Genomic DNA, 13,368 nt, shown 5'->3' with positions numbered 1-13,368 from the left:
TTTGCACCGGTATTAAGTAGATAAAATAAAGATAAAATGAATCCTATTAATCTCTGTCATCATCATCATTTGTCTTTCTTTTCATGCCACATTCAATTCAATTTAAATAAATAAATTTAAAAAAACTTGATTTTTTCCCCCAAGGGACAATTGAAGGCACTTAAAGCAGGACTAGTGCACATAAAGGACATGCAGAGTGCAAAGAGCATAAAAAACCAGATTTAATACACAGAAAACCAACATTAACAGTAAAACACACAATAAACAGATGTGTATAATATAAAAAGGTACGTGGTGTAATAAAGACATCTTCATATTGTAGGGTAAGTACACAATTCTTGATTCTGCAAGGCTCTAATCTATATCCTGTCCAAACAGGGGGTTGACATGACACCCGTTCTTACTTATACAGTAATTACCATTCTTTAGTGGAGCGAGCATCAAGGTCAGCATCTCCACCTCCCGCGGTGCTTTTCTCCATCGCCCACCTCCCACCTCCCAGACACCACGGCCCCAGCCTTCCCATCACTCTTGCCTCCCTTCCAAACAGCACAACGGGCGAATTTACTCTGTTGATGCCACACAGGATGGGTCAGATGACAGACGCCCCCCCACTCCTAAACCTAAAGGCGACGCCCCCCAGCTTGTCATAACGGTTGAAGAGAGCGAGGCGATGAAAGGAACCCTTGTCTTCTCCCTCAACTATCCACCAGTGATCAGAGTCCTTATCTGCCGAGACATTTTCTAAATGTCAAGTTTTGCGAAGAGCCGTGACAGACGTGTGCTGCCGAGCAGAGCAGTCAAGGCTGACACTTTTCATTTGACATTCAGCACTTTCTGCTTTTTCATCGTCTCCACTTCTACAAAGAAACGTGAAGGGACTATTAGCATTCGGGTGAGGGCCTTTGGTAGTTCTATAGGTTTAAGTTTGCTCCAAGAACTGATGAAGACGTGTGCAAATACGCACGTCTGTTAGGGACTGAATGGACAGTTCAATTTATTTTTTCTGGATATTGTTGATTTTGCAAATGTGATGAAGGTGGAAAAAAATAAAATAAACTAAATGAATAAATAAATAAAATCTGTAAAAAAAATAAAAAATAAAAAGTGGTGCTGAGTTCAAACCAAAGACTGAAGAAATTACCGTGAAGTAACCGCCGTTGTCAGATGAATGCTTCCTGAATTTCTTTTAAATGAGCAAAAAAAAAAAAAAAAAGTGACATCGCCGAGTTATTAAATGTAATTTCTCTTCTGTAGGCTTTTTGACTACCACGGCAGAGTGGCCCCCCCACCCAGAGCTGTGATTCCCCTCAAACGCTCCAGGGTTCTTGCTCCGTCCTCCCGCCGTGGGAAGACCTCCTTCCCCATCAAAACGTCCTCTTCCTCCTCCTCTTCATCCTCCAGACCTCCCACATCCTCTTCCTCCTCCGGGCTCAAACGTAAGTACAGTGAGGGGTTTTTCTTTTTATTCGCCGGACCGGGTCTGATATCGCTTCATTTCATTTTCACCTTTCAAAAGCAACGCCGTCTAATTACGCTAATGGCATTCTGTGCCTTTCAAAGAAAGAAAAGAAAAGAAAAAAAACAAAAAAACCTGAAGGCTTTAATGCGAATCAAGACACAAAAAAAAAAAAAAAAACGTCCTCGCCCCGAGAGAAAGTGGCTTGGCGTGATTCAGCTGTGCTACTTACGCCACTACAAAAAAAAATCTATTTAAATCACAGGCGGCGGCTCAGAACAAGCCGTCCTGAGATGTGGAGCAAAAAAAAAAACCCTAAAATCACAAACGCAATATATAATCCCGGCGTCATCCAGGATCCATCTCCATCTCATTTGGTCCTCAGATTAAACTGCGATGCATTACAAGATTGCAAATGTAATTAAGGTGAGATTGAGGGGGTGGGGTGGGGGCTGGCTGTGTTTTCCTAAACATAAGTATCTACCCGTATAGCCTGTGTAATTGGATGCAGTGTTTGCTTCATTGTCAGCTGTCTGGACCGCCGTTATCAGCACCAGCAGCTTGGTGTGGTCTGTCACACCAGTTGGTATTATAGTGTGTGTGTGTGTGTGTGGGGGGGGGCAGCATCTCCCATCCTCTTTCTGGACAGTCGATGAATCCCCCCCCCACCCCACCCCTGTCTCAGCGGCGCGGCTGTATGTTCAGGAGACTAATTTGCCCCTGCCAGCGCTGTGAAAAATCACTGTTTGTATTGATGTTGGCCCGGATAGATTGGACACTGAAATTCGGCTCGCTTGTCCAATAAAGCGAGTGGGTTTTTAGGGGTGGGCAGTTTCAACCATCTGGGCAGTAATTCACTCGAGGGGACGTAAAGCAAACAGCCATCAGATGCACGGATGGTGAGGATGGACAGATTAGTGTCCTCGGCGCCGAAACAGTTGATGCTGTCGGATCACGGAGACGGGATTTGGCCCGAGGCCTAATGATGACGGATACTTGGAGTCTGACGATTAAACACGACCCCTTTCTTTTTGAGTTAAATGTTTCTGTCCTCCTTTGCTTACTTTCTTGAACAAATGTCTCATTAAGACGGAATATCTTAATATCTCCGCCTTGGCCGAAACAATCCAACACGTGTCCGGCTCGTTTACCCGTTCCTCTGCAGAGATCTCCTGAAATCCTTCCATTGGAAGTTTTTTTTTTTTTTCTTAATTAAGGAAAATGTCATAAATTGCCCCGTTTGTCAAAGTTAAAGGATACATGAAAACCATTTTCTGGATCAGAACCAACATTTAATGGGTTACTTCCTGGCTCCTATCCAATGGAGGGGAATCCATCCAGTTGTTTTTTGCATAATCTCACTAATCAAACAGATTTGTGTGATAATCAAAGCTCTTGGGCAAATAAAGGGTAATAAATGAGGCAATAAATACCTTTTAAAAAAATGTCTTTTGTTTTTAAAAGAAGTTTAAGTCATTCGAAAGTCAGACTTGCTCTTAAGGCATTGAAATAATCCAAATGATTGATTCCAATCAGGCACAAAAAACTGGTTTTTGAGCACCTGATCAACAAAAAGCACAATCAGGATACAAATCTTTCATAAAAATCTTTATTAGTGGCATTGCTACACACATCCCTGCATATAGAGGTAAGACACTACAAAGGATTTAGGGTTTATGGTTCTGTTTTGCACCCGTGTGTTCAACTTTCAGCATCGCTATAGCCTTAAACCCTTCTGTCCGGTTTAATCTTTAACTATCAGCGATCAAAGCGAGTCTCAGAGCCACAAGATAATTGTCTCTGCAGCTCAGCCTAAAATTAGCTCCACCGCTCCGAATCCCCCCCCCCCCTAATGTTTATGGAAGCAGCGGCTTCTCGACGACGATTTATTCCAAGATTGTGCATCCAAGGAAACGTGGCAAGATTAGGATGCAAACGTCTTCTCTGTGCGTCTTCATGACTGATGGCACAAAAGGAGAATAAGTCCCCTGGGGGGGGGGGGTAGCACGATAAATTAAAACCCTTCCACCCTTTCTTATCATCACAGCTGCCCAGGGCCAGCTCAGATAATGCAGGACTGATATGTGTGTGCATTCTCATAAGGTGATACCGACAGCGAGATAGAGACTCCCCGGTGTGTTCCGCCGCTGAGATATCATTGTGCATGCCCTGATTCTCTTACTTTTACACCCACACAAAGGTTGATTTTCCGCCTGTCTGGAGCTTTAGGTTTGATGGCTGCTTCACTAAAGCAACAAGAGCAACACCTTCTCGTAAATTCCGCGCACACACACATTACCGGTGTATGTCCTTCCTGTTTTACATTACACGTCCGATTTCTGTCTCGTTCTCACGAATGCATTTTACCATCTTGCTCCCTTGCAAAGATGCATGGACGTATACCGTGCTGTATGCGTTGGAACACATCCTGGGATGGATGTCTCGTTTCTCATCCGGACAGAATGTTATTCAGAGTGAGCTCATGTGTGAAACGTAGAACATGCATCACACCGATACAGAAACACGTGAGCTTGTTGGTTTTTTGGGGGGGGTTTTCAGCTTGTCCTTGAATAAATAAATCAGTGGAGGAGAACTCAAAGAACTCAGTTTCCCCCGTTGTGGATTTGAGTCTGAATGAAATAGTCCCATGATGCTTTGACCCTCCCTGACCTTGAAAAGCAGTCTCTGGAAGTTTTAATCATATTTGTACAATAAGTTGCTCAAATTTCCCATCCAGTTTCATGGTAATCTGTTCAACAAATACAGTATTTTCCACACTTTAAGGCGCACTGGACTATAAGGCGCCCTGTCGGTTTTTGAGAAAATTAAAAGCTTTTAGGTGCGCCTTATAGTGCAGAAAATACTGTCAACTGTCCAGAGAGTCTGATATTGCAATGTATGAAAATAAAATCTAGCTCCACCCCTTTATTTGAAGCTCCTCCTCCAACCAAATTTGGTAAAAGTCCATCAATCCGTAGTTGTATTTGGCTGGAATAACAGCACAGGGATAGCGTCCATTTGGCCAAAATATAGACGTGGAAACTTTTAAATTCCTTCCAAGGTTTTAATCCTTATCATCGAGTCAACAGCCGTGGATGTAAACTGGATCTTGACTGGTCGGCGAAGGCGGTGATTCTCGTTCCTTCATGTTTTCCTGCTGACAAACACAAGTTACCAAAAGGAGGGGATTCTGCATTGTGAAGCGTGGGTGTAAATACACTCCAGACTTAAGAAAGAGGCCTCGTGTAGACGTGACACGCGACCACGTTCAGATTCCTCTCTTGTCTCCGCTGCCTCTGATTCTCCAGCCGAAGCTTCACAGGAAGTCGTGGGTTTGTTTACCGAACCTCCTCCTCCCCCAGCCCTCCGACTGAATCTGATGGGTGTCAAAGAGAATTTTATGTTTCCCCTTCAACTTCTGGCGTTTTGTGTTTCTTTCCTCTGGAAAAAGATGACGCATTTCAGCCGAGGAGTTTTTAAGGAACCAGATTATCTCTTTACTTTAAGGTCTAAATTCTTTTAATCCGCTCGCTGTCAGACGGGCAGGATTGAATTAATGGTGATGATGATGACGTGTTTTTGTATTTTCACCGTTTATTTTTTTTATTTTTTGCACGTGACATAATAAAGGTAGTACTCAGATGTGTAACGTAATAAAAATAATTAATATAGCTCAAATATGGCATCGCATTGTGATGCATTAACTGATCAGGTCCTCAGATGGGTAACTTTTCTTTTGGGCCAGACTGATGCGCGCCTGAGGAAAGTGTGACTCAGCGAGGTCGATGACATCCAGAATTAAGAACTAAGTATGTTAGCAGAACGCCAGCGTGCGGTCGTGCGCCGAACTGCGTGTCGCAAACGTAATTAAAAGTCAACTCAAAGTTGGAACGATGTGTTTTCTGTGCCGCAGCAGTGAAGACGGACCAGCTTCAGACCATCAAGCGGGAGCTGACTCAGATCAAGATGAAGATCGACTCGTTGCTGGGACGCCTGGAGAAGATCGAGAAGCAGCAGAGAGCCGATTCTGGTGAGAGAGAGAAAAAAAACACACACACACACACATCCAAAAACCTGAGGCAGGAAAATTAAGAGCGCACGAACACGAGCCATAAGTCTTCGTGACATTGTGGGGAGATAAGAGCGGCAGAGCGCTCCGTCATCACGGCAGACAGGTGTCAACGCCACGCTGACTCAGTTTATACGAGAGGTCTTTATAGAGCGCCGTCGGCGTGAAGGTCGTCCAGACGGATGCCGTGTTGTGCGTTGTTTCAAAATACACAGCATCTATTCTTTTCACTTCATGACGGCTGATAAAAAAAAAAAAAAAAAGTCTTGGTCAGCTTCCAGAAAGATTCAAGGTTTTCCTGGTTTGAGGATGTTTTCAAAGCTGGTGGGAGAAAAAAAGTTTTTAAAAAATGCTTGTTGGCGAAAGTAATTTACTGTAAAAGTTGTATTTTGTTGGCTTTTACGACCTGAAATTGTTTCTCTGTGGAATAGATTTGGTAAACATTGAAATGTTTTGCATATTCCAAAGAGTAAAAAAAAAGAAAAAGAAAATATTTGTCTGCAAATGAGAGAAATTGCGTTTGAAATGTTTTCCAGATACAAACTTACAGGATTGAATTTTAAATGAAATGTGTTTCTTAAACACGATCACAGTGTGTGATTTAAAAAAACATGGAAAAGTTAAACTTTTTTTTCCAATTACGACATTTTAAAAAAAAAAGTTGTTTTTTATACGACTCTTATTTCTCCAGTTGTATTCAGATGGAATATGAAGCAACAGATTAAAACAATTTGGTATTTTTGAGTCTAATCTAGATCTAATTTGAATCTAATCTAGAATTTTACTGGAGTTCTAGATTTTATTACAACTCTACGGCGTGAAAAGGGACAAATCAGCAGCTCCTGCTCTTCTGTGAACCCACACTGAAATGAATCTCTTCTCCCTCCTTCAGAGGCTCAAAGAAAGTACGAAGACAACTGCGACTCTTTGCACGAGGAATCCGTGTCGGAGGCGGCGGAGAACTCCGGGGAGGAGGCCGGGGAGGGGGTGCTGGACGTGGAGGCGGGAGAGATGACCGATGGCGGCGAGGACGACTATGACGAAGAGGGCAGCCACCACCTGGTAAGAGGGAAACGGCTCGACAAGGAGCGAGCGACTTTTTTTAGGGGGGTGGGGGGGGGGGTCTGGAGCGCCTGGAGTTCGCCTTTCTGAAAGTTAATTTCCCTGAATTATTCATGGCCATGGATCTACAAGAGCCGGGCGCCGCTTGAGTGAACGGTGAAGCCGCCTGGACCGGCAGACTCCCCCCGTCGACCCGGCTCAAACGATGAAAGCCGGGCTGACTGATGTTATTATAGCAGAGAGTTTTTTGTATTTGTGGTTCCTGCAGAAACATCTTTAATAGTGTTTTATCTTTAATGGGATGCTGCTGATTTTAAATCTCCAACAATGTGCTTTATTATACAACACTGAAGTTTCTCAAATGCGTTAAAGAAGTGCTGAAATCACAAACTTGATGGTCTGCCTCCCGTGGATCCTCCTGACCGCTGCTGTGCTGTTTCTTATATTTATTATCCATTAACCAGGTGGCCGTGAGCCTGACGGCGGCTCGCTGCACCCTCTAACTGGGGACATTATTTTATTCCCAGGAAGGCGATGGAAGAGATTTATTTGTTTATTGAAGGTCGCATTGATCACATATGGCGATAATGGGCCACAATAACCGGCCTGTAGGTTGGCATAACCTTTGTTGTTGAGCATATATCAGGAATAACCTTCCAAAAAAAAAGATGAAACAACCCATGAGTGACCCTAACTTCCTGTCTCTCCTGTCCAGATAGAGAACCACGTATCGGACATCGATAACTGAGATCAGGTAAGTTTAACCTTCTATGTGATGGGTTTTTTTTACGGAGACTGTTTAAGGTTTTTGATCACATCCGGTCCTCATTTGGGGGCCACACCCGCTGAACCGGCGCCTTGAGCATCTCTAAACACCCGTTAATCATCTCCTAAAGTCGTAAGCCGCGTGACATTTGGACGACCGGCTCCGCTGAATTGCAGCTAATGCAGAGGCGCCGATAATGGCGTTCCAATGGGCCGGAACCGGCCGTAAACAGGACTCCTTTAATTGAATTGTCTCAGAGAGGGAATGAATGGAGGAGCCCAAGGTAAAGAGTTTCCCCGCCTCTCGCCTCTCGGGGTGGGGGTAATGATGCAGCCACTTCAGCCGGCCGGGAGCTCGCCGTCGCCGCCGCGGCGCTCCGCTGTATTTATGAGCTGCAGACTGTCGACAGAACTTTGAATTAATCTTTGCTGTTTTTGCGTCTGGATGCCCCGGTTTCGTTTTCGCGGCTGTAAAGAAGCCAATCTTTGCTTTAAAAATTAGATTTAGTCTAGGGTTTATTTTGCAAAAGAGACAGACGTTTCTGGCGGTCGCCATAGAAATGCTAGGTTCACAGTCGCTTTTGTTGGTGTTGTTTTAAAACACTTAGCGGTTTTAGCTTGAAGGAGTAGCGACATGAAAGCGCTGTTAACATCACACCCACCGCTCTTCATCCCGCATTAGCCGGTCGTACGGTTGGTGACTTACACTGTGTTTTTGTCGACCTTCCTTTCTAATGGGATTGTGTTTGCACTTATTATGCGAATCCTTTTTGATTTTTGATTTTCAGTGTCGAGACAGGTTGAAAAAAGGCTTTGAAAGAAAGAAGGAAACAGCAGGTTTGGAGCTGAGAGCTGAAAAGGAAAGAGAGTCAGTCGGACTAAATACACGAGGTCGGTCAGGGGAGAAAGAAATCATTTGGAAATCACAAAAGGCAAGAAGAGACTGAAGGGATGCAAGAATCAGAATATGACATCAGGAGGAAACTGAATAAAAAAACATGAAATGGCCACATTACTGGCTTACATTTTTGAATAACAACCTAATAATTACATTTTTTTGTTGGCTGATGGTCATTTTGTGTATCTCTAGAGCACATGTGTCAAACTCAAGGTCCCGGGGGCCAAATGTGGCCCGCCACATTGTTTTATTTGGCCCCCGAGAGCATAAAAGGTCTAGTGTCTTGATAATAAATAGGTCAAAAGTGCGCTTTGAGCAAAACTACATTTCCCACAATGCAGTAATGAAGCCCATTTTAACACACATTTTGAACAAAGTTAATGTCCGAACTTGTGTTGGATGATATTTTTCTTTATTCATTTGATAGTTTGATCCTTGATTGATGGAGTTCTGTGGGTTTAATAACCTGACAAATTAAAAAGATGTGTTTTAACAGAGAAACATATTTTTTCTGTCCAACTTCAATGTTTGTAACTTGAATAAGTAATAAATTCAGAGTTATTTAACATTAAGCAGTAGTTACATTTACGTTACATTACATTGAGTTACATTTAGTTGTATTTATGAGTTTCATGTGGCAACGAATGTTCTTGTATCTAATTTTGCTGATAGAATTAAACCCCATTATAAGATTTTTCTTATGTAGATACTTTCAAAAATATCCAATCACATTATTTCCCCCCACCGGCCCATCCAGGCATCTGGCGTCCCAGTTTTGGGGGGTTTTTTTTCCCACTTCTTTTAAAAATCACGTTACACCTCAGTTTTCAATTTGCTTTCCACATGTCTCCCTATTTAAAATTCTCTCAGCGGCTGTTTCACAAAACCTCCTCACAGCACATACGCATTTAGAAACCTGAAAATCCCACTCGAGGTCGGGGGGGGAGGGAGAGAATATATGAATGTTTTGCTTGCAGGCCTACCAAGGATTGAAAATGGCAGTGAGGAGAACCTCAATAAGTCATGTCCAGAAGGATTATTGTGGCGGCTCCGGCTAGCAGCGAATATTTCTGCACTTCCCAAGATGTTCCTGAGGCCATTCAAGAGACAGGCTTTCTAACTCCAGCTAATCCTGATCAGATTTAAAGCAGTAGAAATAGCGACTATATATTTAAGGAGGAGACTCGGTCCCATAATGGGGTTTTATCACTTCTCTCCTTTTTTTTCATTTCAGGATGAGGCAGCGGACACGCCCGGATGGTGGGATTAGAATTCATCATCACCTTCATGAGACAGAAAAGGATCCCTGAGGGATCCAGACACCCCCATTACGGACCGTGAGTTGTGTTCAAGAGACGCCCGGCTGTAGGAGCACAAACTCCTTGTGACGTGCCCTCTGAAGAAACTGTATTCCAGACACATTTTTTAGTGCATCTGCCTCTTTTCCGTGCAACTTTTATTTTATTATTGCAAGAGGCTGGCAGCGTTCCTGACAACAACAAAAATTTAACAACCAGAAGAGGGATGATACAATATGAATTTGATTATATGAAACTGGGAGGGGAGGGGAACGGGAATGACGTCATCGATCGTTTGCTAATGCTTTTATTTGTCCGTTGTTTAATCAGTTTCTGCCGCTGATCAGAAATTACAAATGAAAGGAAACGAACCGTCTGGTGCAGAGCCGACGCGTATATAAATAAATGTGAGCCAATGGCTGTGCTTTATCCATTTATCACACAAACGCCCCGTGGGGCTGTTCCATCATATATTCCCACTCCTGCCAAGTTTCAGAAGCAGAAAGAGCTTCCTGTGGTACAGAGCCAATGCTGGCGCTGGCCTCCTGCCGGGTTGCGGTGCCTTCGAGTCTCAAAGTGCTGCCCCCCCGTTCAGCCTCCGCATCCCAACATGCAACAGTGTCGTTCAGGAGGCGACGCCCTTCCTCCCTCTCTCTCTCTCTCCATCATCTTCTTCTGCATCCCGCATCAGGACCAGGTTTATTTTGGATTATATATCTAATATCCGATTTTTAGATCCATGATTCGGGTTGCATGCGTTTTCTCCGAGAGAGAGGTGCATGTTGGGAAATGCAGCGATTATTTAACAATCCATTGGCCAATAGGATCAATTAGGCTAACAAGAAAGCTTTTAGGACATAATTCAAACAAGTTTACTGTCATTTGTGATTCTGACCCATCAGCAGGCGTTCGACCATACCAAGTCTCCTCCTGGGGGTGCTTTTAAAAAAGAATAAGTGAGACATCACAATAGTTTTAATCTCGCTCAAAATCGCAAAATCCTGGATTTTTCTAAATTGAATTATCAGATTCAACTCTGATGGTAATTTAATGAAACATTTCTCCAAATTTACTGGAATCAACCTCATCCTCGTTAGAGCCTAATGGCGTCTAGTCGAGCAGCTAGTTATGGTTTCATCCGACAGGCTTTTGTGATATCTGCACCCCAGACGTGGAGCCGTCCCAATGCAATCAGTGTAAGAGGAATTTCATTTGCAGCATGTGAAGCATTAAAAATGGCATTTTGAAAAATTCAACGGCGGTATTTCTGTTCAGAAACAATGTCCTAATTACTCCCGGGAATCCACACAAGCGTCCGTGGACATTTTTCACTCTTTTATTCCACTCCGGGTACGATACGACGCTCATGAAAACTGGATTTAATAAGCTGAATAATGTGTTTATAGATGCACATCGTAAAAATAAATGTTATTCCACCCTATTATATCTTATTAGCGCCTAACACGGGCGAGTAAATCTAAACCGTGTGGGGGGAGATAAGGGAATATTTGATTTGGTTGAACTGACCCTTTAAATGGAGATTTGCTATAATTTCATGAACCCTGGCAGTGCTGCCTGGAAAAAATAAAAAGTCCTGTCCTGCAGCTCGTTCAAAAAAGTGTCTGGTGAATGATGATAATGTGTAATAATATTCAGCACTATTTTTGTATCCAAAAAAAAAAAAAAAAAGACATGTCTAAGGGAAATGGCTTTCCTACATGTTTATCTTTTTTGCTGGTAGCCTGTTATTTAATGAACAGTACGGTGATGTGTCAAATATTTTGCAAAAATATTTAAAAAAAAATATTGCTTTTGACTGTTGTAATTTAAAAAGTTTCACTTTTATTTTCTCCTCCTGTAAATAGACCTTATGTTTATTTCAGTATCTATAGACTGAAAGAGCTTTATTAAACTAACAATGGCGCTGAAATGAGATGGTCGCAGGTTTTAACCAGAATGGTGGGACTCGTAAAGACGTGTACTTGACAGCTGTTGTATAGAAATGTACATTTTTTTGTAAAGATTTTTATCAAAAGGCATGTTTACTGTCATTTTATTTTCCATCCATGTATAAAAACGGTATATATCCCAAATGGTGTAAGGCTCGACAATTCGTTACTGTAGATAACTATTTGTGTTCTTATCAGTCCAAAAATGTTTGTGTCATTTAACTTGTCAAATGTTTCAACACTTTATTTTACAAATAAATATGAACTGAAGGACAAGCATTCCTCTCCGTGCTTTTATTGTGAAGTTCCACATAAATGCACGTCTCATTATTTGTTGTGTCATTCGGGCGCGCTTCATATTTCATCCCTTCGTTGACGACTGCTCATTTTAATTGGGATTCATGAAGTGGATTGTGCAGCCCATGGGCCGTCGTCGCCATCAAAATGACACTTAGACAAGTCGAACAGCTTTACTGTTTGAATACACGTCAAATTATCGTCCGTCAGCAGGAAACCGGGCGCCATAAGCAGCTCATCATCTCGTGTCTGGATGGCCAGAGCTTTGTGTCATTTTTACACCTCGCTAATAGTAGCTAATGATAACAGGAAGACACAAACCCAATCACAAAGTCACTTTAATCTAAACTTCATAATTCTAGACTGAAGGGCTGGACTAGAGTTGATTTATTCTGTTTCCAAACTCTCCCCCAACCCCCTAATTGACTTGGGGTACTTTCCAAATTGGCTTTCCTAAAGAAACTCCAGCCCTCGCTCTTCACCTCGGGACACGACATCATTTAAAGTCAGACGGCGACCGTCGATGGGTTTGTTTTTTTTGGCGAGTCAGCAGAGTGGCGTGGGCCTGCCAACATTGTCCCGTCCCTCATTTACCAAATGAGTCCGTAAATGTAAACATTGATTCTGTATCCGAGCTGGTAAACAGCATCCGAAAATGTGATTTACAGACGTTTTAGCAATCGTATCGTTTTAATCTAAGACATCTGCTCCCAAAAAAAAAATCGTTGGGAGCCGCCAGTTGCCGAAAAACGTTTTAAGTCCTTCTAACCTGGAGGGAAGCAGGACTAAAAATTCATTAAGAAGAATCATTGTGGAGTTTTTCAAAAAAAGTAAAGTGTTTGTGGAGGAGTTTCTGCGAGAAATAAATGAAATAAAGACAAAATCCTTCGTAAATGAGAAGCGACTCAAAAAAACTTTTAACGTCCTTGGAAATGTTTTCCGGGTGTCATTTCCGTTCAGTTACCTCGCAGGGCGGCAACAGCTGGCAGATTTAAGGCTCCCCATCTTTTATCCACGGTAAAAGGTATTAAGGTTAATGAGGGGCCAACTTCAACGCCATACGCAATTAGCCTGCTCGCCGTATTAAGTCCAACGGCGCCATTGGCTGACGTGATTGCTCACAGCTGTTCCTGCTTAACCTACATATTGGAAAGTGTTTCACCTTTTTGCTTAATGCATGGGGAGTTTATTCATTTATGCAGAACCAACTGAAGGGAGGAAAAAACATTCGGACATGATAGCGATGAAAATGACTACACGAGCTGTTAAGCTTTCCTAATATTGAATTTTTTTATTTTTTTTATTTTTTATTTTTTTACATTTGCAGCTGTGGAAATAATAAAAAGAATTCAAATGTCCTCTCCGGAAATATATATGTGTGTGTGTGTGTGTGTGTCTGGCCCACAGCCACCAGCTTTTTGAGTCAGATTCGATCCACTCCTTTTAATGTCTTTCTCCATTCGGGAAATAAATTCTAGAATATGGATTGAAAGCAGAAGACAACTATAAGGATGTAAAGGGAAGATCAGGAAAATCTAGAGTCTCTCTAGAAGCAGGACTGTGGTGATGCT

At 42.5% G+C, this 13,368-nt stretch overlaps 1 protein-coding gene across 5 annotated transcripts in view; it reads left to right on the top strand.

Moving 5' to 3' along the window:
* LOC137587533 (RNA-binding Raly-like protein) overlaps positions 1 to 11,690 on the top strand; it is a 71,595-nt gene extending 59,905 nt beyond the window's left edge. For 2 of the 5 annotated variants that reach the window (XM_068304004.1, XM_068304007.1), the window contains 5 exons: positions 1,258 to 1,439; positions 5,373 to 5,489; positions 6,421 to 6,590; positions 7,306 to 7,344; positions 9,488 to 11,690. In XM_068304004.1, the coding sequence (XP_068160105.1) occupies positions 1,258 to 1,439; positions 5,373 to 5,489; positions 6,421 to 6,590; positions 7,306 to 7,338 (502 nt within the window). In that variant the 3' untranslated portion in view covers positions 7,339 to 7,344; positions 9,488 to 11,690. The remainder of the gene's footprint in view (positions 1 to 1,257; positions 1,440 to 5,372; positions 5,490 to 6,420; positions 6,591 to 7,305; positions 7,345 to 9,487) is intronic. The other 3 variants (XM_068304006.1, XM_068304005.1, XM_068304003.1) reach the window with 3 other exon arrangements.
* The last annotated feature ends 1,678 nt before the right edge of the window (positions 11,691 to 13,368 follow it).

The sequence above is a fragment of the Antennarius striatus genome, chromosome 20, assembly GCF_040054535.1.
Source record: "Antennarius striatus isolate MH-2024 chromosome 20, ASM4005453v1, whole genome shotgun sequence".
Taxonomy (NCBI): domain Eukaryota; kingdom Metazoa; phylum Chordata; class Actinopteri; order Lophiiformes; family Antennariidae; genus Antennarius; species Antennarius striatus.
Note: the sequence above shows the minus strand (reverse complement) of the source record. Positions and strands in the feature narration are given on the sequence as shown.